At 59.4% G+C, this 27,456-nt stretch overlaps 2 protein-coding genes across 2 annotated transcripts; both read left to right on the top strand.

Annotated features, from left to right (window-relative positions):
* Positions 1-353: 353 nt before the first annotated feature.
* LOC128978654 (serine/threonine-protein kinase TAO2-like) lies at positions 354-20,233 on the top strand. The gene is made up of 12 exons (XM_054396604.1): positions 354-624; positions 1,545-1,669; positions 2,126-2,197; positions 2,544-2,645; positions 3,165-3,210; positions 3,326-3,422; positions 17,398-17,511; positions 17,606-17,697; positions 18,251-18,344; positions 18,983-19,064; positions 19,805-19,987; positions 20,192-20,233. The coding sequence occupies exons 2-12, from the start codon at positions 1,553-1,555 to the stop codon at positions 20,231-20,233; spliced, it is 1,041 nt and encodes a 346-aa protein (XP_054252579.1). The 5' UTR covers positions 354-624; positions 1,545-1,552.
* A 3,357-nt stretch (positions 20,234-23,590) lies between these two features.
* CDIPT (CDP-diacylglycerol--inositol 3-phosphatidyltransferase) lies at positions 23,591-26,638 on the top strand. The gene is made up of 5 exons (XM_054396667.1): positions 23,591-23,642; positions 24,648-24,782; positions 25,510-25,663; positions 25,970-26,051; positions 26,402-26,638. Exons 1-5 carry the CDS (start codon positions 23,591-23,593, stop codon positions 26,558-26,560), a joined length of 582 nt encoding a protein of 193 aa, XP_054252642.1. The 3' UTR covers positions 26,561-26,638.
* Positions 26,639-27,456: the final 818 nt, after the last annotated feature.

The following is a 27,456-nucleotide window of genomic DNA, read 5'->3' as shown; positions in this document are numbered from 1 at the left end:
CAAACTGGGACCCCGGAGGTGTTACTGGTGCCATACTGGTGCCAAACTGGGACCCCGGGGGTGTTACTGGTGCCATACTGGTGCCAAACTGGGACGTTCAGGTAGGCGCCGGCAGCTTCGTCCCGGCTGCGGCAGTGGCAGGGGGCGGGGCCGCAGGGGCGGGGGCGGTCACCAAAGACGCGCTCCCATTGGCCACACTCCTATTGTCTCCGCCCCAACCCCTCCACTTAGGCATAACCCCGCCCATTTCCCCGCCCATTCCCTCCTCCCAGCCATTGCGTCGCCTACCGTCACTTCCGGTCCGTCACCCCCGCTCCTCCCTCACTTCCGGTCCCCGCCGGCGCCATCTTGGCTCCTGAGCTGCCAGAAGCGGGAAGGGGGGGGGGGAAGCGGCGGCAAAATTCCCAGGGGGGGTCTTGGGGGGGTCCTAACCCCCCCTGCCCCCCCACCCCCCAAGGTTTGGGGGGTTCTCGATCCCAGGACCCTCCTCGGTGAAGTTTTGGGTTGAAATCGGCGGATTTTAGGACTTCTGCGAGTTGGGGGGGGGGAGGCCGGAGTTTATTTTCCCCCCCCCCCCAGCCGTGTCCAGGGAGGCCTCCGGGAGCGGAGCTGGAGCCGGGAGGGGTCGGTAAGGGGTTGGGGGGCGGGGGGGGACCCCTAAGTGTGGGGCAGGGGTGAGGGGAACGGTAAGAGGGGGGCAGAGATTAGGGGTCTGGGGGGCAGGGCCTGGGGGGTTATGGGGCAGGGTCTGAGGGACTGAGGGACTTGGGGGGCAGGGCCTGGGGGGGTTATGGGGCTGAGGGACTTGGGGGGCAGGGTCTGGGTGGTTATGGGGCAGGGTCTGGGGGGGTTATGGGGCAGGGTCTGGGGGACTGAGGGACTTGGGGGGCAGGGCCTGGGGGGGTTATGGGGCAGGGCCTGGGGGGCTTAGGGGGCTGAGGGACTTGGGGGGCAGGGCCTGGGGGGGTTATGGGGCAGGGGTGGTTATGGGGCAGGGGCTGGGGGGTTTGTGGGGCTGGGGTGGTTATGGGGCAGGAGCTGGGGGGGTTGGGGGTCTGAGGGACTTGGGGGGCAAGGCCTGGGGGGGTTATGGGGCAGGGGTGGTTATGGGGCAGGAGCTGGGGGGGTTGTGGGGCAGGGGTGGTTATGGGACAGGGCCTGGGGGGTTGTGGGGCAGGGGCTGGGGGGGTTGTGGGGCAGGGGTGGTTATGGGGTAGGGGCTGGGGGGTTGTGGGGCAGGGGTGGTTATGGGGCAGGGGCTGGGGGGGTTGTGGGGCAGGGGTGGTTATGGGGCAGGGGCTGGGGGGTTGTGGGGCTAGGGGGTTATGGGGCAGGGGCTGGGTGGTTATGGGACAGGGCCTGGGGGGTTATGGGGCAGGGGTGGTTATGGGACAGGGCCTGGGGGGTTGTGGGGCTGGGGGGTTATGGGGCAGGGGCTGGGGGGTTGTGGGGCAGGGGTGGTTATGGGACAGGGCCTGGGGGGTTGTGGGGCAGGGGCCAGGCAGGCTTTGGGGTCACCGCCATCTGTTGTGTGTGGCCGGCAGGGGGCGCCATGCCCTGGCGGCTGCGGGACCCTGCAGTGGCTCAGCTCTTCCACAAGGGGGACCCCCAGGAGCTGTTCGGGGACCTGCGCGAGATTGGCCACGGCAGCTTCGGGGCTGTCTACAGCGTGAGTCACCTGCGGCGCCCCCTGGCGGCCACAGGGGGAACTGCAGTGCCCCCCAGTGACCCACAGCGCCCCCTGGTGACCACAGGGTGAACTACACCGACTCCTAGAGACGCCTAGTGGCCATAGAGGGAAGTACAGTGACCCCTAAGTGACCCCCTGCAACCCCTAGTGGCCAGATGGGGAACTACAGTGACCTCTAATGACCTATAGTGACCCCCAGTGGCCTCTATTGGCCCATAAGTGACCTACAGTGACCCCTAAGTGCCCCCCAGTGACCCTTAGCTACCCATAAGTGACTCTCAATGGCCCCTAGACCCCTAAGTGATCTCCAAGTGGCGCTTTGGGACCTTCAAGTGGCATCCTGGGACCCCTAAGGGCCCCCCACTTATGAGGTAGGCTTGGGGCACTTAAGGGGCAGGCTCTGGGCACTTATGGGGCTCTGCAACACACCTCCAGGCCCGGGACCTGCACACCAATGAGGTTGTGGCCATCAAGAAGATGTCCTACAGTGGCAAACACTCCAATGAGGTCAGGCCTGCCCCACACTTGGGGTCCCAGCCCCTTCAGCTGCGCCCCCCCCCCTCCAGACCCCATTTTTGGGCCCCAGATCCCCATCTATGGGTCCCAGCCCCTCCCCCAATCCCCATCCATGGGTCCCAGCCCCACACTTGGGGGTCCCAGCCCCATGCTTATAGTTCCAGCCCCACACTTATGGGTCTCAGCTTCACCCCAGACCCCAACCTATGGGTCCCAGCCCCACACTTACGTGCCCCAATCCCTCCAACTCCTCCATTCTTGGCTCCCCAAAGCTTTTCCCTCTGCCCCACCCCTGCCTGCCCCACACTTCCCTGCCCCACACCTCCCTGCCCCCCAGAAGTGGAAGGAGATCATCAAGGAGGTGAAGCTGCTGCAGAGGCTGCAGCACCCTAACACCATCCAGGGCAGAGGCTGCTACCTGCGGGACCACGCGGCCTGGGTGAGCCTGACCCACCGGTGGGGGGCTGGGACCAACAAGTGGGGGGCTGGAGGGGGTCTGGGGCCCAGAAATGGAGGTTTTGGGGCCTGAAAATAGGGTTTGGGGCCTAAAAATGGGGACTTGGGGGGCTGGGACCCATACATAGGGGGCTGGGACCCACAAGTGGGGTCTGGGGGGCTGGGACCCACAGATAGGGGTCGGGGGGCTAGGACCCATAGGAGGTGCTTTGGAGGGGGGTTGGGGCTGGAAAAGGGGGTCCTGGGGGGAGCTGGAACCCCCAAGTATGGGGCTGGACCCCCAAGTGTGGGGCTGAGGTCCCCAGGGGTGCTGTTGGGACCCCTTAGTGTGTGGCTGAAACCCCCAAGTGTGGGGCTGGGTGGGGTTTAGAGCCTAGGAATGGGAGCCTGGCAGGGGTCTGGGACCCCTAAGTGTGGGTCTGGGACCCCTAAGCCTGGGTGCCCTGCCCCATAAGTGGCATCCATGGGGCAGAGGCCTGACCCGTGGGTCCCTGCCCCCCAGCTGGCCATGGAGTACTGCCTGGGCTCAGCCTCTGACCTGCTGCAGGGTGAGTGCCAGGAGCTGTGGGGCAGAGGTTGGGGGGCAAGGGGGTGCCCCCCCACCCCCCTGTATCTATGGGGCTGCCCCACAGCTGCCTCTGCCCCCAACCTCTGCCCCCCAAGTGCTGAAGAGGCCTCTGGAGGAGGTGGAGATCGCAGCCGTCGTCCACGGGGCCCTGCGGGGCTTGGCCTACCTGCACGGCCTCAGCATCATCCACAGGTGTGGGGCTGCCCCACAGCTGCCCCACAGCCACCCACCGGGGACCCACAGGGGCGCCAGGCCTGCCCCACAGCCACCCATGGAGACCCACAGCCACCCTCAGGGCTCCACAGCCACCCATAGGGCCCCAGAGCCCCACAGAGCTCCATGGGGACCCAGGGCTGCCCCTTAGAGACCCACAGGGCCCCACAGAGCTCCATGGGGACCCATAGAGACCCACAGGGCCCCACAGAGCTCCATGGGGACCCATAGAGACCCACAGGGCCCCACAGAGCTCCATGGGGACCCATAGAGACCCATAGGCCCCACAGAGCTCCATAGTGACCCATAGAGACCCATAGGCCCCACAGAGCTCCATAGTGACCCATAGAGACCCATAGGGCCCACAGAACTCCATAGTGACCCATAGAGACCCATAGGGCCCACAGAACTCCATAGTGACCCATAGAGACCCATAGGGCCCACAGAGCTCCATAGTGACCCATAGAGACCCATAGGCCCCACAGAGCTCCATAGTGACCCATAGAGACCCATAGAGACCAGAGAGCTCCATAGTGACCCATAGAGACCCACAGGGCCCCACAGAGCTCCATAGGGACCCATAGAGACCCACAGGGCCCCACAGAGCTTCATGGGGACCCATAGAGACCCATAGGCCCCACAGAGCTCCATAGTGACCCATAGAGACCAGAGAGCTCCACAGTGACCCATAGAGACCCATAGGGCCCACAGAGCTCCATAGTGACCCATAGAGACCCATAGGCCCCACAGAGCTCCATAGTGACCCATAGAGACCCATAGGCCCCACAGAGCTCCATAGTGACCCATAGAGACCCATAGGGCCCACAGAGCTCCATAGTGACCCATAGAGACCCATAGGCCCCACAGAGCTCCATAGTGACCCATAGAGACCCACAGGGCCCCACAGAGCTCCATAGTGACCCATAGAGACCCATAGAGACCAGAGAGCTCCATAGTGACCCATAGAGACCATAGAGACCAGAGAGCTCCATAGTGACCCATAGAGACCATAGAGACCAGAGAGCTCCATAGTGACCCATAGAGACCCATAGGGCCCACAGAACTCCATAGTGACCCATAGAGACCCATAGAGACCACAGAGCTCCATAGTGACCCATAGAGACCCATAGGCCCCACAGAGCTCCATAGAGACCCATAGGGCCCCACAGAGCTCCTTAGGGAATCAGAGAGCTCCACAGGGCCCCTTAGAGCTCCATAGTGACCCATAGAGACCCATAAGGCCCCACAGAGCTCCTTAGGAAGTCAGAGAGCTCCATAGGGACCTAGAGCTGCCCCATAGTGACCCATAGAGACCCAGGGCTGCGCCATAGTGACCACAAGGGACCCAGATCTGCCCCATAGTGCCCACAAGGGACCCTGGGCTGCCCCATAGAGATCCAGAGCCCCATAGAGATCCAAAAGTAAGTATAGAGAGCCACAGGGATCTGTATGGGCTCATAGAGACCCATAGGGACCTACAGAGATCTGCAGGCACCCATGATACCCTTAGAAGCCGTAGAGACTCATACAGAATGATAGAGACCCAGAGGGACCTACAGGGAGCCATAGGATCCCATAGGACCCTTAGGGACCCATAGGGAGCCGTAGGGACCCATAGGACCCCTAAAGACTAATAGGGAGCAATAGAGACCGTTAGGGACCCATAGGACTGTTAGGGACCCATAGGGAGCTCTAGAGACCTATAGGGACCCATAGGGACCCACAGAGAGCTATAGAGATCTATAGGCACCCATAGGGACCAGAGAGAGCCATAGAGATCTATAGGCACCCATAGGGACCCACAGAGAGCCATAGAGATCTATAGGCACCCATAGGGACCCACAGAGAGCTATAGAGATCTATAGGCACCCATAGGGACCAGAGAGAGCTATAGAGATCTATAGGCACCCATAGGGACCAGAGAGAGCCATAGAGATCTATAGCCACCCATAGGGACCCACAGAGAGCTATAGAGATCTATAGGCACCCATAGGGACCAGAGAGAGCTATAGAGATCTATAGCCACCCATAGGGACCAGAGAGAGCTATAGAGATCTATAGGCACCCATAGGGACCAGAGAGAGCTATAGAGATCTATAGGCACCCATAGGGACCAGAGAGAGCTATAGAGATCTATAGGCACCCATAGGGACCAGAGAGAGCTATAGAGATCTATAGGCACCCATAGGGACCAGAGAGAGCCATAGAGATCTATAGGCACCCATACGGACCCCGAGAGAGCCATAGAGATCTATAGGCACCCATAGGGACCAGAGAGAGCTATAGAGATCTATAGGCACCCATAGGGACCCACAGAGAGCCATAGAGATCTATAGGCACCCATAGGGACCAGAGAGAGCTATAGAGATCTATAGGCACCCATACGGACCCACAGAGAGCAATAGAGATCTATAGGCACCCATACGGACCAGAGAGAGCTATAGAGATCTATAGGCACCCATAGGGACCAGAGAGAGCCATAGAGATCTATAGGCACCCATAGGGACCAGAGAGAGCCATAGAGATCTATAGGCACCCATAGGGACCCACAGAGAGCTATAGAGATCTATAGGCACCCATAGGGACCCACAGAGAGCCATAGAGATCTATAGGCACCCATAGGGACCAGAGAGAGCTATAGAGATCTATAGGCACCCATAGGGACCAGAGAGAGCCATAGAGATCTATAGGCACCCATAGGGACCAGAGAGAGCTATAGAGATCTATAGGCACCCATAGGGACCCACAGAGAGCCATAGAGATCTATAGGCACCCATAGGGACCAGAGAGAGCCATAGAGATCTATAGGCACCCATAGGGACCAGAGCTATAGAGATCTATAGACACCCATAGAGACCCACAGAGAACTATAGAGATCTATAGGCACCCATAGGGACCAGAGAGAGCCATAGAGATCTATAGGCACCCATAGGGACCCACAGAGAGCTATAGAGATCTATAGGCACCCATAGGGACCAGAGAGAGCTATAGAGATCTATAGGCACCCATAGGGACCAGAGAGAGCTATAGAGATCTATAGGCACCCATAGGGACCAGAGAGAGCCATAGAGATCTATAGGCACCCATAGGGACCAGAGAGAGCTATAGAGATCTATAGGCACCCATAGGGACCAGAGAGAGCTATAGAGATCTATAGGCAGCCATAGGGACCCACAGAGAGCCATAGAGATCTATAGGCACCCATAGGGACCCACAGAGAGCTATAGAGATCTATAGGCACCCATAGGGACCAGAGAGAGCCATAGAGATCTATAGGCACCCATAGGGACCCACAGAGAGCTATAGAGATCTATAGGTACCCATAGGCACCCACAGAGAGCTATAGAGATCTATAGGCACCCATAGGGACCAGAGAGAGCTATAGAGATCTATGGGCACCCATAGGGACCAGAGAGAGCTATAGAGATCTATAGGCACCCACAGGGACCAGAGAGAGCTACAGAGATCTATAGGCACCCATAGGGACCAGAGAGAGCTATAGAGATCTATAGGCACCCATAGGGACCAGAGAGAGCTATAGAGATCTATAGGCACCCATAGGAACCAGAGAGAGCTATAGAGATCTATAGGCACCCATAGGGACCAGAGAGAGCCATAGAGATCTATAGGCACCCATAGGGACCAGAGAGAGCTATAGAGATCTATAGGCACCCATAGGGACCAGAGAGAGCTATAGAGATCTATAGGCACCCATAGGGACCAGAGAGAGCTATAGAGATCTATAGGCACCCATAGGGACCCACAGAGAGCTATAGAGATCTATAGGCACCCATAGGGACCCCGAGAGAGCCATAGAGATCTATAGGCACCCATAGGGACCAGAGAGAGCCATAGAGATCTATAGGCACCCATAGGGACCAGAGAGAGCTATAGAGATCTATAGGCACCCATAGGGACCAGAGAGAGCCATAGAGATCTATAGGCACCCATAGGGACCAGAGAGAGCTATAGAGATCTATAGGCACCCATAGGGACCAGAGAGAGCTATAGAGATCTATAGGCACCCATAGGGACCAGAGAGAGCTATAGAGATCTATAGGCACCCATAGGGACCAGAGAGAGCTATAGAGATCTATAGGCACCCATAGGGACCCACAGAGAGCTATAGAGATCTATAGGCACCCATAGGGACCAGAGAGAGCCATAGAGATCTATAGGCACCCATAGGGACCCACAGAGAGCCATAGAGATCTATAGGCACCCATAGGGACCAGAGAGAGCTATAGAGATCTATAGGCACCCATAGGGACCAGAGAGAGCCATAGAGATCTATAGGCACCCATAGGGACCCCCGGAGAGCTATAGAGATCTATAGGCACCCATAGGGACCAGAGAGAGCTATAGAGATCTATAGGCACCCATAGGGACCCACAGAGAGCTATAGAGATCTATAGGCACCCATAGGGACCAGAGAGAGCTATAGAGATCTCTAGGCACCCATAGGGACCACAGAGAGCTATAGAGATCTATAGGCACCCATAGGGACCCACAGAGAGCTATAGAGATCTATAGGCACCCATAGGGACCCCCAGAGAGCTATAGAGATATATAGGCACCCATAGGGACCAGAGAGAGCTATAGAGATCTATAGGCACCCATAGGGACCAGAGAGAGCCATAGAGATCTATAGGCACCCATAGGGACCCACAGAGAGCCATAGAGATCTATAGGCACCCATAGGGACCAGAGAGAGCTATAGAGATCTATAGGCACCCATAGGGACCCACAGAGAGCTATAGAGATCTATAGGCACCCATAGGGACCAGAGAGAGCTATAGAGATCTATAGGCACCCATAGGGACCAGAGAGAGCTATAGAGATCTATAGGCACCCATAGGGACCAGAGAGAGCTATAGAGATCTATAGGCACCCATAGGGACCAGAGAGAGCTATAGAGATCTATAGGCACCCATAGGGACCAGAGAGAGCTATAGAGATCTATAGGCACCCATAGGGACCCACAGAGAGCCATAGAGATCTATAGGCACCCATAGGGACCAGAGAGAGCTATAGAGATCTATAGGCACCCATAGGGACCAGAGAGAGCCATAGAGATCTATAGGCACCCATAGGGACCCACAGAGAACTATAGAGATCTATAGGCACCCATAGGGACCAGAGAGAGCTATAGAGATCTATAGGCACCCATAGGGACCCCCAGAGAGCTATAGAGATCTATAGGCACCCATAGGGACCAGAGAGAGCTATAGAGATCTATAGGCACCCATAGGGACCAGAGAGAGCCATAGAGATCTATAGGCACCCATAGGGACCCACAGAGAGCCATAGAGATCTATAGGCACCCATAGGGACCAGAGAGAGCTATAGAGATCTATAGGCACCCATACGGACCACAGAGAGCCATAGAGATCTATAGGCACCCATAGGGACCAGAGAGAGCTATAGAGATCTATAGGCACCCATAGGGACCCACAGAGAACCATAGAGATCTATAGGCACCCATAGGGACCAGAGAGAGCTATAGAGATCTATAGGCACCCATAGGGACCAGAGAGAGCCATAGAGATCTATAGGCACCCATAGGGACCAGAGAGAGCTATAGAGATCTATAGGCACCCATAGGGACCCACAGAGAGCCATAGAGATCTATAGGCACCCATAGGGACCAGAGAGAGCTATAGAGATCTATAGGCACCCATAGGGACCAGAGAGAGCCATAGAGATCTATAGGCACCCATAGGGACCCACAGAGAGCTATAGAGATCTATAGGCACCCATAGGGACCAGAGAGAGCTATAGAGATCTATAGGCACCCATAGGGACCAGAGAGAGCCATAGAGATCTATAGGCACCCATAGGGACCAGAGAGAGCTATAGAGATCTATAGGCACCCATAGGGACCCACAGAGAGCCATAGAGATCTATAGGCACCCATAGGGACCAGAGAGAGCTATAGAGATCTATAGGCACCCATAGGGACCAGAGAGAGCTATAGAGATCTATAGGCACCCATAGGGACCAGAGAGAGCTATAGAGATCTATAGGCACCCATAGGGACCAGAGAGAGCTATAGAGATCTATAGGCACCCATAGGGACCAGAGAGAGCTATAGAGATCTATAGGCACCCATAGGGACCAGAGAGAGCTATAGAGATCTATAGCACCCATAGGGACCAGAGAGAGCTATAGAGATCTATAGGCACCCATAGGGACCAGAGAGAGCCATAGAGATCTATAGGCACCCATAGGGACCAGAGAGAGCTATAGAGATCTATAGGCACCCATAGGGACCAGAGAGAGCTATAGAGATCTATAGGCACCCATAGGGACCAGAGAGAGCTATAGAGATCTATAGGCACCCATAGGGACCAGAGAGAGCCATAGAGATCTATAGGCACCCATAGGGACCAGAGAGAGCTATAGAGATCTATAGGCACCCATAGGGACCAGAGAGAGCTATAGAGATCTATAGGCACCCATAGGGACCAGAGAGAGCCATAGAGATCTATAGGCACCCATAGGGACCACAGAGAGCTATAGAGATCTATAGGCACCCATAGGGACCAGAGAGAGCTATAGAGATCTATAGGCACCCATAGGGACCAGAGAGAGCCATAGAGATCTATAGGCACCCATAGGGACCAGAGAGAGCCATAGAGATCTATAGGCACCCATAGGGACCCACAGAGAGCCATAGAGATCTATAGGCACCCATAGGGACCAGAGAGAGCTATAGAGATCTATAGGCACCCATAGGACCAGAGAGAGCTATAGAGATCTATAGGCACCCATAGGGACCAGAGAGAGCCATAGAGATCTATAGGCACCCATAGGGACCCACAGAGAGCTATAGAGATCTATAGGCACCCATAGGGACCAGAGAGAGCCATAGAGATCTATAGGCACCCATAGGGACCAGAGAGAGCTATAGAGATCTATAGGCACCCATAGGGACCAGAGAGAGCTATAGAGATCTATAGGCACCCATAGGGACCAGAGAGAGCCATAGAGATCTATAGGCACCCATAGGGACCACAGATTTAGAGATCTATAGGCACCCATAGGGACCAGAGAGAGCCATAGAGATCTATAGGCACCCATAGGGACCCACAGAGAGCCATAGAGATCTATAGGCACCCATAGGGACCAGAGAGAGCTATAGAGATCTATAGGCACCCATAGGGACCAGAGAGAGCCATAGAGATCTATAGGCACCCATAGGGACCAGAGAGAGCTATAGAGATCTATAGGCACCCATAGGGACCAGAGAGAGCTATAGAGATCTATAGGCACCCATAGGGACCAGAGAGAGCCATAGAGATCTATAGGCACCCATAGGACCAGAGAGAGCTATAGAGATCTATAGGCACCCATAGGGACCAGAGAGAGCTATAGAGATCTATAGGCACCCATAGGGACCACAGAGAGCTATAGAGATCTATAGGCACCCATAGGACCAGAGAGAGCTATAGAGATCTATAGGCACCCATAGGGACCAGAGAGAGCTATAGAGATCTATAGGCACCCATAGGGACCACAGAGAGCTATAGAGATCTATAGGCACCCATAGGGACCAGAGAGAGCTATAGAGATCTATAGGCACCCATAGGGACCAGAGAGAGCTATAGAGATCTATAGGCACCCATAGGGACCCACAGAGAGCCATAGAGATCTATAGGCACCCATAGGGACCAGAGAGAGCTATAGAGATCTATAGGCACCCATAGGGACCAGAGAGAGCTATAGAGATCTATAGGCACCCATAGGGACCAGAGAGAGCCATAGAGATCTATAGGCACCCATAGGGACCACAGCTATAGAGATCTATAGGCACCCATAGGGACCAGAGAGAGCCATAGAGATCTATAGGCACCCATAGGACCCACAGAGAGCCATAGAGATCTATAGGCACCCATAGGGACCAGAGAGAGCTATAGAGATCTATAGGCACCCATAGGGACCAGAGAGAGCCATAGAGATCTATAGGCACCCATAGGGACCCACAGAGAGCTATAGAGATCTATAGGCACCCATAGGGACCAGAGAGAGCTATAGAGATCTATAGGCACCCATAGGGACCAGAGAGAGCTATAGAGATCTATAGGCACCCATAGGGACCAGAGAGAGCTATAGAGATCTATAGGCACCCATAGGGACCAAGAGAGCTATAGAGATCTATAGGCACCCATAGGGACCAGAGAGAGCCATAGAGATCTATAGGCACCCATAGGGACCAGAGAGAGCTATAGAGATCTATAGGCACCCATAGGGACCAGAGAGAGCCATAGAGATCTATAGGCACCCATAGGGACCAGAGAGAGCCATAGAGATCTATAGGCACCCATAGGGACCAGAGAGAGCTATAGAGATCTATAGGCACCCATAGGGACCAGAGAGAGCCATAGAGATCTATAGGCACCCATAGGGACCCACAGAGAGCCATAGAGATCTATAGGCACCCATAGGGACCAGAGAGAGCTATAGAGATCTATAGGCACCCATAGGGACCAGAGAGAGCTATAGAGATCTATAGGCACCCATAGGGACCCACAGAGAGCTATAGAGATCTATAGGCACCCATAGGGACCAGAGAGAGCTATAGAGATCTATAGGCACCCATAGGGACCAGAGAGAGCCATAGAGATCTATAGGCACCCATAGGGACCCACAGAGAGCCATAGAGATCTATAGGCACCCATAGGGACCAGAGAGAGCTATAGAGATCTATAGGCACCCATAGGGACCAGAGAGAGCCATAGAGATCTATAGGCACCCATAGGGACCACAGCTATAGAGATCTATAGGCACCCATAGGGACCAGAGAGAGCCATAGAGATCTATAGGCACCCATAGGGACCAGAGAGAGCTATAGAGATCTATAGGCACCCATAGGGACCAGAGAGAGCTATAGAGATCTATAGGCACCCATAGGGACCAGAGAGAGCCATAGAGATCTATAGGCACCCATAGGGACCAGAGAGAGCTATAGAGATCTATAGGCACCCATAGGGACCAGAGAGAGCCATAGAGATCTATAGGCACCCATAGGGACCAGAGAGAGCCATAGAGATCTATAGGCACCCATAGGGACCAGAGAGAGCTATAGAGATCTATAGGCACCCATAGGGACCAGAGAGAGCTATAGAGATCTATAGGCACCCATAGGGACCCACAGAGAGCTATAGAGATCTATAGGCACCCATAGGGACCAGAGAGAGCTATAGAGATCTATAGGCACCCATAGGGACCAGAGAGAGCCATAGAGATCTATAGGCACCCATAGGGACCAGAGAGAGCTATAGAGATCTATAGGCACCCATAGGGACCAGAGAGAGCTATAGAGATCTATAGGCACCCATAGGGACCAGAGAGAGCCATAGAGATCTATAGGCACCCATAGGGACCAGAGAGAGCTATAGAGATCTATAGGCACCCATAGGGACCAGAGAGAGCTATAGAGATCTATAGGCACCCATAGGGACCAGAGAGAGCCATAGAGATCTATAGGCACCCATAGGGACCAGAGAGAGCTATAGAGATCTATAGGCACCCATAGGGACCAGAGAGAGCTATAGAGATCTATAGGCACCCATAGGGACCAGAGAGAGCTATAGAGATCTATAGGCACCCATAGGGACCAGAGAGAGCTATAGAGATCTATAGGCACCCATAGGGACCCACAGAGAGCTATAGAGATCTATAGGCACCCATAGGGACCAGAGAGAGCTATAGAGATCTATAGGCACCCATAGGGACCAGAGAGAGCTATAGAGATCTATAGGCACCCATAGGACCACAGAGAGCTATAGAGATCTATAGGCACCCATAGGGACCAGAGAGAGCTATAGAGATCTATAGGCACCCATAGGGACCAGAGAGAGCTATAGAGATCTATAGGCACCCATAGGGACCCACAGAGAGCCATAGAGATCTATAGGCACCCATAGGGACCAGAGAGAGCTATAGAGATCTATAGGCACCCATAGGGACCAGAGAGAGCTATAGAGATCTATAGGCACCCATAGGGACCAGAGAGAGCCATAGAGATCTATAGGCACCCATAGGGACCACAGCTATAGAGATCTATAGGCACCCATAGGGACCAGAGAGAGCTATAGAGATCTATAGGCACCCATAGGGACCAGAGAGAGCCATAGAGATCTATAGGCACCCATAGGACCCACAGAGAGCCATAGAGATCTATAGGCACCCATAGGGACCAGAGAGAGCTATAGAGATCTATAGGCACCCATAGGGACCAGAGAGAGCCATAGAGATCTATAGGCACCCATAGGGACCCACAGAGAGCTATAGAGATCTATAGGCACCCATAGGGACCCACAGAGAGCTATAGAGATCTATAGGCACCCATAGGGACCAGAGAGAGCTATAGAGATCTATAGGCACCCATAGGGACCAGAGAGAGCTATAGAGATCTATAGGCACCCATAGGGACCCACAGAGAGCTATAGAGATCTATAGGCACCCATAGGGACCAGAGAGAGCCATAGAGATCTATAGGCACCCATAGGGACCAGAGAGAGCTATAGAGATCTATAGGCACCCATAGGGACCAGAGAGAGCCATAGAGATCTATAGGCACCCATAGGGACCAGAGAGAGCCATAGAGATCTATAGGCACCCATAGGGACCAGAGAGAGCTATAGAGATCTATAGGCACCCATAGGGACCCCGAGAGAGCCATAGAGATCTATAGGCACCCATAGGGACCAGAGAGAGCTATAGAGATCTATAGGCACCCATAGGGACCAGAGAGAGCTATAGAGATCTATAGGCACCCATAGGGACCCACAGAGAGCCATAGAGATCTATAGGCACCCATAGGGACCAGAGAGAGCTATAGAGATCTATAGGCACCCATAGGGACCAGAGAGAGCTATAGAGATCTATAGGCACCCATAGGGACCAGAGAGAGCTATAGAGATCTATAGGCACCCATAGGGACCCACAGAGAGCTATAGAGATCTATAGGCACCCATAGGGACCAGAGAGAGCCATAGAGATCTATAAGCACCCATAGGGACCAGAGAGAGCCATAGAGATCTATAGGCACCCATAGGGACCCACAGAGAGCCATAGAGATCTATAGGCACCCATAGGGACCAGAGAGAGCTATAGAGATCTATAGGCACCCATAGGGACCAGAGAGAGCTATAGAGATCTATAGGCACCCATAGGGACCCACAGAGAGCTATAGAGATCTATAGGCACCCATAGGGACCAGAGAGAGCCATAGAGATCTATAGGCACCCATAGGGACCAGAGAGAGCTATAGAGATCTATAGGCACCCATAGGGACCAGAGAGAGCTATAGAGATCTATAGGCACCCATAGGGACCAGAGAGAGCTATAGAGATCTATAGGCACCCATAGGGACCAGAGAGAGCTATAGAGATCTATAGGCACCCATAGGGACCAGAGAGAGCCATAGAGATCTATAGGCACCCATAGGGACCAGAGAGAGCTATAGAGATCTATAGGCACCCATAGGGACCAGAGAGAGCTATAGAGATCTATAGGCACCCATAGGGACCAGAGAGAGCCATAGAGATCTATAGGCACCCATAGGGACCAGAGAGAGCTATAGAGATCTATAGGCACCCATAGGGACCAGAGAGAGCTATAGAGATCTATAGGCACCCATAGGGACCACAGAGAGCTATAGAGATCTATAGGCACCCATAGGGACCAGAGAGAGCTATAGAGATCTATAGGCACCCATAGGGACCAGAGAGAGCCATAGAGATCTATAGGCACCCATAGGGACCAGAGAGAGCTATAGAGATCTATAGGCACCCATAGGGACCAGAGAGAGCTATAGAGATCTATAGGCACCCATAGGGACCAGAGAGAGCCATAGAGATCTATAGGCACCCATAGGGACCAGAGAGAGCTATAGAGATCTATAGGCACCCATAGGGACCAGAGAGAGCTATAGAGATCTATAGGCACCCATAGGGACCAGAGAGAGCCATAGAGATCTATAGGCACCCATAGGGACCAGAGAGAGCTATAGAGATCTATAGGCACCCATAGGGACCAGAGAGAGCTATAGAGATCTATAGGCACCCATAGGGACCAGAGAGAGCTATAGAGATCTATAGGCACCCATAGGGACCAGAGAGAGCTATAGAGATCTATAGGCACCCATAGGGACCAGAGAGAGCTATAGAGATCTATAGGCACCCATAGGGACCAGAGAGAGCTATAGAGATCTATAGGCACCCATAGGGACCAGAGAGAGCTATAGAGATCTATAGGCACCCATAGGGACCAGAGAGAGCCATAGAGATCTATAGGCACCCATAGGGACCAGAGAGAGCTATAGAGATCTATAGGCACCCATAGGGACCAGAGAGAGCCATAGAGATCTATAGGCACCCATAGGGACCCACAGAGAGCCATAGAGATCTATAGGCACCCATAGGGACCAGAGAGAGCTATAGAGATCTATAGGCACCCATAGGGACCAGAGAGAGCTATAGAGATCTATAGGCACCCATAGGGACCAGAGAGAGCTATAGAGATCTATAGGCACCCATAGGGACCAGAGAGAGCTATAGAGATCTATAGGCACCCATAGGGACCAGAGAGAGCTATAGAGATCTATAGGCACCCATAGGGACCAGAGAGAGCCATAGAGATCTATAGGCACCCATAGGGACCAGAGAGAGCTATAGAGATCTATAGGCACCCATAGGGACCCAGAGAGAGCCATAGAGATCTATAGGCACCCATAGGGACCACAGAGAGCCATAGAGATCTATAGGCACCCATAGGGACCAGAGAGAGCTATAGAGATCTATAGGCACCCATAGGGACCAGAGAGAGCTATAGAGATCTATAGGCACCCATAGGGACCCACAGAGAGCTATAGAGATCTATAGGCACCCATAGGGACCAGAGAGAGCCATAGAGATCTATAGGCACCCATAGGGACCAGAGAGAGCCATAGAGATCTATAGGCACCCATAGGGACCAGAGAGAGCCATAGAGATCTATAGGCACCCATAGGGACCAGAGAGAGCTATAGAGATCTATAGGCACCCATAGGGACCAGAGAGAGCTATAGAGATCTATAGGCACCCATAGGGACCAGAGAGAGCTATAGAGATCTATAGGCACCCATAGGGACCAGAGAGAGCATAGAGATCTATAGGCACCCATAGGGACCAGAGAGAGCTATAGAGATCTATAGGCACCCATAGGGACCAGAGAGAGCTATAGAGATCTATAGGCACCCATAGGGACCAGAGAGAGCCATAGAGATCTATAGGCACCCATAGGGACCAGAGAGAGCTATAGAGATCTATAGGCACCCATAGGGACCAGAGAGAGCTATAGAGATCTATAGGCACCCATAGGGACCAGAGAGAGCCATAGAGATCTATAGGCACCCATAGGGACCAGAGAGAGCTATAGAGATCTATAGGCACCCATAGGGACCAGAGAGAGCTATAGAGATCTATAGGCACCCATAGGGACCAGAGAGAGCTATAGAGATCTATAGGCACCCATAGGGACCCACAGAGAGCTATAGAGATCTATAGGCACCCATAGGGACCAGAGAGAGCTATAGGGGCCTAAAGCATCCATAGGGATCTCTCGTAAAGGATCCCCTTTGGAATCTGTAAGGACCCAGAGAGAGCCATGGGGACCTACGGGGCCCTGCAGCTCCATTGCCCCCAGCCCCTTGACCCCTCCCCACCCTCTGACCCCTCCTCTCCCTCCCCTTGACCCCTCCCCACCCTCTGACCCCTCCCCACCTGCTGACCCCTACCCACCTCCCTCACCCCTACCCACCCCCTGACCCCTCCCAACCCTCCCCCTGACCCCTCCCCACCCCCTGACCCCTCCCCACCCTCCCCTTGACCCCTCTGACCTCCAACTCCTTTCCCCACCCCCTGGATCCCCCCAGCCCCCTCCTGACCCCCCCTTGTCCCCCTCCCAGGGACGTCAAAGCTGCCAACATCCTGCTGAGTGCCCAGGGCCAGGCCAAGCTCGGGGACTTCGGCTCTGCCTCTGCCTCCTGTCCTGCCAGGTCCCTGGTGGGGACTCCCTACTGGTGAGTGCCAGCTCCAGCCCCTCCCCCCCCTCCTCATTCCCTCCCTCCCTGCGCCCCTCCCCCAGCTGCCCCTCGGCTTCCCCTCCCCCACCAGGATGGCCCCAGAGGTGATCCTGGCCATGGAGGAAGGGAACTACGACGGCAGAGCTGACGTCTGGTCCCTGGGCATCACCTGCATAGAGCTGGGTGAGACCTGGGGGGCTCCTGGGGGGCTCCTTGGGGGGCTGGGAGGGCGGCCAGGAGAAGCTGAGGGGCAGAGAGGGGGCAGGGGGCATGGAGAGGGCAGCCACGGGTGAAAGATGGCAGCCAGGGGGGCAGGGAGGGGGCAGAGAGGGCACCAGGGGGGCAGGGAGGGGTAGAGAGGGCAGCAGGGGGGCAGAGAGGGCAGGGAGGGGGCAGAGAGGGCACCAGGGGGGGCAAGGAGGGGGCAGGGAGGAGTAGAGAGGGCAGGGAGGGGGCAGAGAGGGCACCAGGGGGGTAGGGAGGGGGCAGAGAGGGCAGCAGGGGGGCAGGGAGGGGGCAGGGAGGGAGGCAGGGAGGGGGCAGAGAGGGCACAAGGGGGGCTCCTTGGAGGGTCCTGGGGGAGCTGAGAGGGTTCCTGGGGGGTCTGAGGTCTCCCTGGGGGTCTGGAGGCTTTTTCGGGGGGTCTGGGAGGGTCCTTGGGGGCCTGGCTGGGGGTGGGGGGTCCTTGGGGGCTGTGGGGTCTCCCTGGGGGTCTCCTGAGCCCCTCCCCCCGCAGCGGAGCGGAGGCCTCCCCTGTTCCAGCTGAACGCCATGAGTGCCTTGTACCACATCGCCCAGGGCCAGCCCCCAGCCCTGCAGCCTGCCCACTGGTGAGGCCACGCCCACCCCGGGACATGCCCCCACCCCCGCAGGACACGCCCCCACGGGACACACCCCCCCCAGGACACACCCCCTGCTGTCCCACCCTGCCCCCTCGCTGCCTTTGGGTCCTGCAGGCACTTCCCTGTGCTCTTGGCTCCACCCATTCAGCCCCCTGACCACGCCCACAGGCCACTAAGCCACGCCCGTGCCCCTAGCCACGCCCTCTGCCTTCTCAGCCCCCGCCCTTTGGCTTCCTGTGACGCCCAATGGTGATGCCTTGGGTCCTGAAGTCCCTCCCTGGGTCCTGAAGTCTCTCCCTGGGTCCTGAAGTCTCTCCCTGGATCCTGAAGTCCCTCCCTGGATCCTGAAGTCTCTCCCTGGGTCCTGAAGTCCCTCCCTGGGTCCTGAAGTCTCTCCCTGGGTCCTGAAGTCCCTCCCTGGATCCTGAAGTCCCTCCCTGGGTCCTGAAGTCCCTCCCTGGGTCCTGAAGTCCCTCCCTGGATCCTGAAGTCTCTCCCTGGGTCCTGAAGTCCCTCCCTGGATCCTGAAGTCCCTCCCTGGGTCCTGAAGTCTCTCCCTGGGTCATGAAGCCCCTCCCCCCCAGAAGCCCCTCCCCTCAGCCCCTCCTCACTCTCCCATTGGCCAGGTCTGCTCCCTTCCTGCTCTTCGTGTCCTGCTGCCTGCAGAAGCAGCCCTGGGCCCGGCCCAGCTCCGAGAGCCTCCTCCAGGTACCCCCTGAGCAACCAATCAGGGCTCAGCTCCACCCCCTAGGCCCTGCCCACACCTCCCCAGTCAACCAATGGGAGCTGGGGGGGGGGTGGGGCCAGTGCCAGGGAGGGGCCAAAGGGGAGCCCCAAGGAGGGTCCTGAGGAGCCCCAGGCGGGGTTGGGCTCAGCCTGGGGCCACCCTGGGGCCTTGGTGGCCACCAAGAGACCTTCTCAAAAGCTTCTGGACCCCTTGGTGGCCACCTTGGGACCTCCTCAAAGCCTTCCTTGGCCACTTGCAGGTCCTGGTGGCCACCAGGAGAGGTCCTCATGCAGCTCAGTGACCACTTTGAGGTCTTGGTGGCCACCTTAGAACCTTCTCAGGACCTTCTGGAGGCCTTAAGGCCACTAGGGGAGGTCCCTAAGGACCTCGCTGACCCCTTGGGGATCTTGGTGGCCACCTTGGGACCTCCTCAAGGCCTCTGTTGACCTATTTGAGGTCTTGGTGGCCACCAGGAGATGTTCTCAGGAGGTTCTTGAGGTCTTGAGGCCACCAAAGGACCTTCTCAAGGCCTTTATTGACCTCTTTGAGGCCTTGGTGACCACCTTGAGACCTCAGGATCTTCTGGAGCTCTTGGTGGCCACCAGGGGACCTTTCTTGACCACTTTGAGGTTCTTGAGGCCACCTTGAGACCTCTCCAAGACCTTTCTTGACCTCTTGGAGGCCACCTTGGGACCTCCTTGACCTTCTCCCTGGCCCCCAGCACCACTTCCTGCAGCGCCAGCGCCCCCCAGAGGTCCTCCTGGAGCTGCTGCAGAGGACCAAGGAGGCCCTGAGGGGCCTGGGGCAGCTCCAGCGCCGCCGACCCCAGGAGCTCCAACTCCAGCAGAGCCCTGGAGAGGAGGAGGAGGAGGAGGAGGAGGAGGAGGAGGACGAAGAGGAGGAGGTGAGGAAGGACCACCAGGACCTCTGGCAGGGGTTGGTAGCCACCAGGGAACCTTCTTGGGACCATTTGAGGTCTTGGTGGCCACCAAGAGACCTCCTCAGAAGCTTCTGGAGGCCACCACCACCACGGGACCCTCTAAAGGTCCTTATTGGCTACTTTTGAGGTCTTGGTTGACCTCTTGGAGCTCTTGGTTGATCTCTTGAGGTCCTGGTTGACTTTCTTGGACTTCCTAAAGCTTTTGGTTGACCTCTTTGAGGTCCTTGGTTCATCTCCTTGGACTTTCTCAAGGTCTTGGTTGTCCCCACAGCAGGAGGTGGAGCTGGAGGAGCTCCTGGGCAGCTCCAGCAGCAGCCTGGAGCAGGACCTGCAGGAAGCAGCAGCAGGAGGAGAGGAGGAGGAGGAGGAGGAGGAGGAGGAAGAGGATGCAGAAGGTCCTCAGGTGGCCACCAAAGCCCAGGGAGAGCAGGAGGAGACCTCCAGCAACTGGAACCTGTCTGTGAGTGGAGCTGGGGAGGTCCTGATGGGGTCCCACCACCCCCAGGAGGTTCTCATGAGGTCTCTGAGGAGGCTTTGGGGGTCCTGGGGGGTCTCTGAGGAGGCTCTGGGGGTCCTGGGGGGTCTCTGAGGACTTCTCTTCCCCCCAGGCTCTGCCCAGGCCGTGGAGCCCTCAGGCCCTGGCTGCTGCCCCTCCCCCCCTGGACGTCCTCCCGCAGCACCTCGGGGACCCCCCAGGAGGTGACCAGAGCCCGGGACGTGCTCTGCAGGGGCTGGGGGGAGAGGAGGAGGTGAGGGAGAGGCTGGGGAGGGGCTCAGAGGACCTCAAAATGGAGGCCGGGAGCCGCAAAATGGCGTCCAGGGAGCCCAGAGCCGGAGGGGAGCCTCGGGAAGTGCCCCGGGGGGGTCCCGGGGCAGGGCTGGAGGAACACAAAATGGAGGCGCCCGGGCCCAAGATGGCGGCGGCGGGGCCCCGAGGAGCGGCCCCCGAAGCAGCTCTGAGGGAGAGCCAAAAGGCTGCGAGGGAGCCCAGGGCGGCGCTGGAGGGCCCCGGAGGGACTGCGGGGGAGGCTGGAGGGGAGCCGGGGGGACACAGAACAGCTCCGGAGGGGCACAGGGCGGCCACAGAGGCACACAGAACAGCTCCGGAGGGACCCAAGGGGGCGGCCAGGGCGGCCCCGGGAGGCCACAAAGCCTCCCCCAGGGGCCACCGAACGCCGCCGGGGGACACCCAAGCGGCCCCGGGCAGCCCGCAGCCGGCCCCGGGAGGTGTCCGAGCGCTGCCCGCGGCCCCCAGAGCCACCCCCGCAGGAGCAGGACCCCGGCCGGCCCAGAGCGCCTCCCCCTCGGCCGCCCTGTGGCCTCCGCTCTTCCCCCACGTGGTCTGCTCCGCCCTGGCCTTAGCCTTCGCCCTCTGGCCCGGCCTGCCACCGCTGCTCTTCCTGCTGTCGGCCCTCTGGGTGCAGAAGGGAGGCCTCTGGGGCCTGCTGCTCAGCCTGCGGAGCGGCGCCGCGGGGCTGGCGGCGGCCTACGCCCTGCGGCCGCTGTGGTGCCGCTGGGGCCTGCTGCCCTGGGGCTCGCTGGGCTGCTGCGCGGCCGCGCTGGGGCTGCTGGCGCTCAGCGTGCAGCGCCGCCGGCTCTACGTGGTGGCGGCGGCGGCGGCGGGGAGGCTGTGGGCGGCTCCGTGGCTCTTCCTCCCGCTCTACCTCCTAGGGGAGGCGGCCAGGGGCGGCGCCTGGAGGCTGCGCGCTCGGCGCTGGTGGCTGAGGCTACTCCTGGGGCTGCCCCCGGCTCTCTTCGGGGCCCTGCTGAGGCTGGGGGTGGCCTCCGAGCGAGGCCTCTTCCGCCTCTTCCCCAAGACCAACAAGGGAGGGTTCCGGTCGCGGCTGCCGGTGCTGAGGAGGAGGAGGAGCGGAAGGGGAGAGCAGGGCGGGGGGGGAGCCGCGGCCGCTTCCTATTGGCTGCTGGGCAGGGCGTGGGGGTGGGGCAAGGAGTGGGCGGGGAAGTTGTGGCGGGAAGCGAGGCTGGAGGGAGGGCAGGGGGGAGGGGCCAGGCCCAGCCGCATCCCCCGGCTGGCCACGCCCCGCAGGGCGCCCCCGGCCAGAGCCCTTCCCGCCAGGAGCTTCCCGCCGCGGGGCAGGGCGGGGCCGCGAGCGGCGCAGGCGCTGCCGCCCTGGAGGTGACGGCGGAGACCCCGCGCCGGGCCGCGGGGGGGGACCAGAGGGCAGGGCAGGGGAGGGCAGGGCAGGGCAGGGCAGGGCAGGGAAGGGCAGGGCAGGGCAGGGTTGGGAAGGGTTGGGCTGGGGCTCTCAGTTTGGGTCTGGGGGCTCCCAGGTTGGGTCTGGGGCTCCCAGTTTAGATCTGGGGGCTCTCAGTTTGGGTCTGGGGCTCCCAGTTTGGGTCTGGGGCTTCCAGTTTAGGTCTGGGGCTCCCAGGTTGGATCTGGGGCTCTCAGTTTGGGTCTGGGGCTCCCAGTTTAGATCTGGGGGCTCCCAGTTTGGGTCTGGGGCTCCCAGTTTAGATTTGGGAACTCCCAGTTTGGGTCTGGGGCTCTCAGGTTGGGGTTTGGGGACTCCCAGTTTAGATTTGGGGCTCCCAGTTTGGGTCTGGGGCTCTCAGGTTGGGGTTTGGGGACTCCCAGTTTAGGTCTGGGGCTCACAGTTCGGGTCTCCTCCTCCCCCTTCACTCCCCTGTTTTGGTTCCCCCTAAGCTTGGAGCCCCTCCTCCACTCCGAGCCCCTCTCCCCCCTCCCCCGCACACTTTTGGGGTCCCCCTCCCCCTTTTTATTTATTTCCCTTCCCTCTTGGGGGCTGCTTGGAGGGGGAGGGGTCCCGGGTTTGGAGGGGGAAGAGCTCTTGGGGTCGTTCGGTTGCCTCGGGGCAGGTTCGGCTGTGAGGTTTGGGCTCCCTCGGAGCTGTTTTGGTTCAATAAAAAAATTCGACACTTGGAGACCTTCCTCTGCCTCTTCCTCTTCTTTTTTTTGGGGAGGGTCTGGGGGGCAGAGGGGAGGCTGAGGTCGTGGGGAGCAGACCCGGAGAGTCCCCGGGGGAGGGGAGGAGAGGTCGGGAGGGGCTTGGGGAGCGCTTCGGCGGAGAGGGGCCTGGAGGTTAACCGAAGGCGGAGGAGGTCTGCGAGGTTCATGAACCACCCGCGGAGGGTCGGCAGCACCCTCCCAGCGCAGGGCCGCTCCTTAGTTCCCGCCTTAATTAGCTCATTGCTAATTAATCAAGCCGGGAGGGCGGTCCCGCTGCAGGACCCGCCGCGCCGCCATGGCAACGGCGCAGGCCCCGCGGGAGCGCCGCCATCTTGGACCCTCCAACCGTCTCCTGATTGGCTCTCGGAGGGTCCCGCGCGGTGCGTGCCGGGAGCCGCCGCCATCTTGGATCCCCTCAGCCGCCTTCTGATTGGCTCCCGGAGGGCCCTGCGCGGTGCGTGCCGGGAGCCACCGCCCTTTCGGACCCTCCGGCCGCCTTCTGATTGGTCGTGCTGCGGCCGCCGTGAGAGGCGATTGGCGGAGGGGCGGGGAAGGGGGCGGGAACTTCCGAGGTGTTCCGAGGGGGCCGCGGCAGGGTGCGGGGTCCCGGGGGGCGCCTGGGGGGTCCCGCGGCCATGGCGGGAGGCGGAGCGGGGAAGGTGTTCCTGTTCCTGCCCAACATCATCGGTGAGGGACGGGGGAGGGAGCCAGCGGGGACTGGGAGGGAACTGGGGGGGACTGGGAGGCATTGGGGCCATACTGGGAGGCACTGGGACCATACTGGGAAGCACTGGGAGGCACTGGGGCCATACTGGGAGGCTGCTGGGTCATACTGGGAGGCACTGGGGCCATACTGGGAGGCACTGGGAGGCTGCTGGGCCATGCTGGGAGGCATTGGGCGGCACTGGGAGGGGAGCGCGAGGCACTGGGAAGGACCTGGGGGGAACTGGTGATGGACTGGGAGGGGACTGGGCAGGACTGGGAGGGACGAGAGGGGACTGGGGGCAAACTGGGAGGCACTGGGGCCATACTGGGAGGCACTGGGCGGCACTGGGGCCATACTGGGAGGCAGCGGGAGATTGCTGGGCCATACTGGGAGGCACTTTGGCCATGCTTGAAGGCACTGGGAGGCTGCTGGGCCATGCTGGGAGGCACTGGCAGGCACTGGGACCATACTGGGAGCCTGCTGGGGCCATACGGGGAGGCACTGGGAGGCTGCTGGAGCCATACTGGGAGGCACCCTGGGGCCATACTGGGAGGCACTCTGGGGCCATACTGGGAAGCACTGGGAGGCTGCTGGGCCATACTGGGTGGCACTGGGAAGCACTGGGGCCATACGGGGAGGCGCTGGGAGGCACTGGGGCAATACTGGGGGCCATACTGGGGGGCACTGGGGCCGTACTGGGGGGCACTGGGGCTGTACTGGGAGGCACCCTGGGGCCATACTGAGAGGCACTCTGGGGCCATACTGGGAGGCTGCTGGGCCATGCTGGGAGGCACTGGCAGGCACTGGGACCATACTGGGAAGCACTGGGGCCATACTGGGAGGCACTGGGAGGCTGCTGGGCCATGCTGGGAGGCACTGGCAGGCACTGGGGCCATACTGGGAGGCACTGGGGCCATACTGGGAGGCACTGGGGGGCCCTGGGCGCTGTCCCTGAGCCCTCTCCTCGCGCTGGTCCCGCCCCCCAGGCTATGCTCGCATCCTATTGGCTGCCGTCGCCTTCTCCTTGCTGCCGCGGCAGCCGGGATTGGCCATGAGCTGCTACGCCCTCAGCGGCCTATTGGATGCCGTCGATGGTCACGTGGCCAGGCTGCTGGACCAGGGTAGGGGCGGGGCTTCCGCTGCGGGGGCGGAGACTGCCGGGGGGGATGGCCGAGGGCCAATGGGACCCTCCCAGTCCCCTCCCAGTCCCTCCCCCTCCCTCCCTCCCCCCTCCCTCCCCCCTCCCTCCCCCCTCCCTCCCCCCTCCCTCCCCCCTCCCTCCCCCTCCCTTCCCCTCCCTTCCCCTCCCTTCCCCTCCCTTCCCCTCCCTTCCCCTCCCTTCCCCTCCCTTCCCCTCCCTCCCCCTCCCTCCCCTCCCTCCCCCTCCCCCCCCCTCCCTCCCCCTCCTTCCCCCCTCCCTCCCCTCTCCCTCCTCCTCCTTCCCCCCTCCCTCCCCCTCCCGCCCCCTCCCTCCCCCTCCCTCCCCCCCTCGCCTCCCTCCCACTCCCTCCCCTCCCTCCCCCTCCCTCCCCCTCCCTCCCCACTCCCTCCCTCTCCCTCCCCCTCCCTCCCCATCCCTCCCCACTCCCTCCCACTCCCTCCCCCTCCCTCCCCACTCCCTCCCCACTCCCTCCCCACTCCCTCCCTCTCCCTCCCCCTCCCTCCCTCTCCCTCCCTCTCCCTCCCCCCTCCCTCCCCACTCCCTCCCCCCTCCCTCCCCCCTCCCTCCCCACTCCCTCCCCCCTCCCTCCCCCCTCCCTCCCCTCTCCCTCCCCCCTCCCTCCCCTCTCCCTCCCTCTCCCTCCCTTCTCCCTCCCTCTCCCTCCCTCTCCCTCCCTCTCCCCTCAGGCTCCCGCCTGGGCGCCATGCTGGACATGCTCACCGACCGCCTGGCCTCTGCCTGCCTATTGGTCAACCTGGCCCTGCTCTACCCAATGGCAGCTCCTCTCTTCCAGCTCAGCCTCGTTGTGGATCTGGCCTCCCATTGGCTGCACATGCACTGGTGGGGGAGGGGCAGAGGCAGCTGGGAGGGACTGGGAGACTCTCGGAAAGGAGGTTGGGGAGGGACTGGGTGGGCACTGGGAGGGACTGGGGAGGATGAGAGGAGCTGGGGTGGGCTGGAAGGTACTGGGAAGGTACTGGGAGGCAACTGGGATGGACTGGGAGGGGATGGGCAGGGACAGGGTGGGGATTGGGAGGTACTGGGAGGGCACTGGGAGGAACTGGGAGGCACTGGGGTGGGCGGGGCTTGGAGCTGCTCGAATCCTGCTGTAACCCTGCCCCCTGCTCCCCTCTCACCCAATCCCAGTGCGACCCTGCAGGGGGGGCGGAGCCACAAGGCCATCACGGGGGAGGGGCCTCGAGTCCTGCAGCTTTACTACAGCAACAGGGTGAGACTGGGAGGGACTGGGAGAGGGTTAGGGGGGACTGGGAGGGGGTTAGAGGGGACTGGGAGGGGATTAGAGGAGACTAGGAAGGAGTTAGAGGAGACTGGGAGAGGATTAGAGGGGACTGGGAGGGACTGGGAGAGGATTAGAGGGGACTGGGAGGGACTGGGAGAAGATTAGAAGGGACTGGGAGGGACTGGTGAGGATTGGGAAGGGCTTAGAGCAGACTGGGGCAGAGTAGCTTGAGGGGTGCAGGGGGCGTGGTGGGGGGGGGCGTGCCCCAGCGCAGTGGGAACCAATGGGGATGCGCTGGGGGCGTGTCTGAGGCTGCTGGCCCCTCCCACACCCCTTAGCCCCTCTTGTTCCTGCTGTGTGCTGGCAATGAGGTCTTCTACTGCTGCCTGAGCCTGCTGGCCACCAGCGAGGGACCTGGTGAGACTGGGGGCACTGGGACGGAACTGGGAGGCAAACTGAGGGAACTGGGAGCGCTGGGAGGGCACTGGGAGCACTGAGAGGGAACTGGGAGCCAGACTGAGGGAACTGAGAGCCAAACTGGGAGCACTGGGAGGGAACTAGGAGCCAAACTGAGGGAACTGGGAGCGCTGGGAGGGCACTGGGGGTACTGGGAGGCACTGGGAGGGCACTGGGAGGGACTGGGAGGCACTGGGAGCACTGGGAGGGCACTGGGAGATACTGGGAGGGCAGTGGGAGGCACTGGGAGGGCACTGGGAGCAACTGGGAGGCACTGGGAGGGACTGGGAGGCACTGGGAGGGACTGGGAGGCACTGGGAGCACTGGGAGGGCACTGGGAGCCATACTGGGAGCACTGGGAGGCACTGGGAGGGCACTGGGAGGGACTGGGAGCACTGGGAGGGCACTGGGAGCACTGGAGGGACTGGGAGCACTGGGAGGGACTGGGAGGCACTGGGAGGCACTGGGAGGGCACTGGGAGGCACTGGGAGCACTAGGAGCAACCTGGGGGACTAGTGGCACGCAGGGGCTGGGGGCACTGGGAGCCTAAGGGGCACTGGGAGGCACTGGAGCACTGGGAGGCACTGGCAGGGAGGCACTGGGGGACTGGGAGGCACTGGGAGGGCACTGGGAGGGCACTGGGAGCACTGGGAGGGCACTGGGAGCCATACTGGGGGCACTGGGAGGCACTGGGAGCACTGGGAGGCACTGGGAGCCATACTGGGGGCACTGGGAGGGCACTGGGGGCACTGGGAGGGCACTGGGAGGCACTGGGAGCACTGGGAGGGGACTGGGAGCACTGGGAGGGCACTGGGAGCACTGGGAGGGGACTGGGAGCCAAACTGGGAGCACTGGGAGGGACTGGGAGCACTGGGAGGCACTGGGAGCAACTGGGAGGACTGGGAGGCACTGGGAGGCACTGGGAGGGCACTGGGAG

This window comes from Indicator indicator, chromosome 38 (assembly GCF_027791375.1).
Source record: "Indicator indicator isolate 239-I01 chromosome 38, UM_Iind_1.1, whole genome shotgun sequence".
Classification (NCBI taxonomy): domain Eukaryota; kingdom Metazoa; phylum Chordata; class Aves; order Piciformes; family Indicatoridae; genus Indicator; species Indicator indicator.
This window is presented reverse-complemented; position numbering and strand designations above follow the sequence as displayed.

What these genes read in the sequence shown, in the direction of transcription:
- LOC128978654 (XM_054396604.1), top strand. Translation starts at nt 1,553, where the DNA reads ATGCCCTGGCGGCTGCGGGACCCTGCAGTGGCTCAGCTCTTCCACAAG. An exon ending in TGCGGGACCACGCGGCCTGG is followed by an intron (nt 2,646 to 3,164) that starts GTGAGCCTGACC and finishes CCTGCCCCCCAG; the next exon opens with CTGGCCATGGAGTACTGCCT. An exon ending in CTGGTGGGGACTCCCTACTG is followed by an intron (nt 17,512 to 17,605) that starts GTGAGTGCCAGC and finishes CTCCCCCACCAG; the next exon opens with GATGGCCCCAGAGGTGATCC.
- CDIPT (XM_054396667.1), top strand. Translation starts at nt 23,591, where the DNA reads ATGGCGGGAGGCGGAGCGGGGAAGGTGTTCCTGTTCCTGCCCAACATC. An exon ending in GTTCCTGCCCAACATCATCG is followed by an intron (nt 23,643 to 24,647) that starts GTGAGGGACGGG and finishes CCCGCCCCCCAG; the next exon opens with GCTATGCTCGCATCCTATTG. An exon ending in AGCTTTACTACAGCAACAGG is followed by an intron (nt 26,052 to 26,401) that starts GTGAGACTGGGA and finishes CACACCCCTTAG; the next exon opens with CCCCTCTTGTTCCTGCTGTG.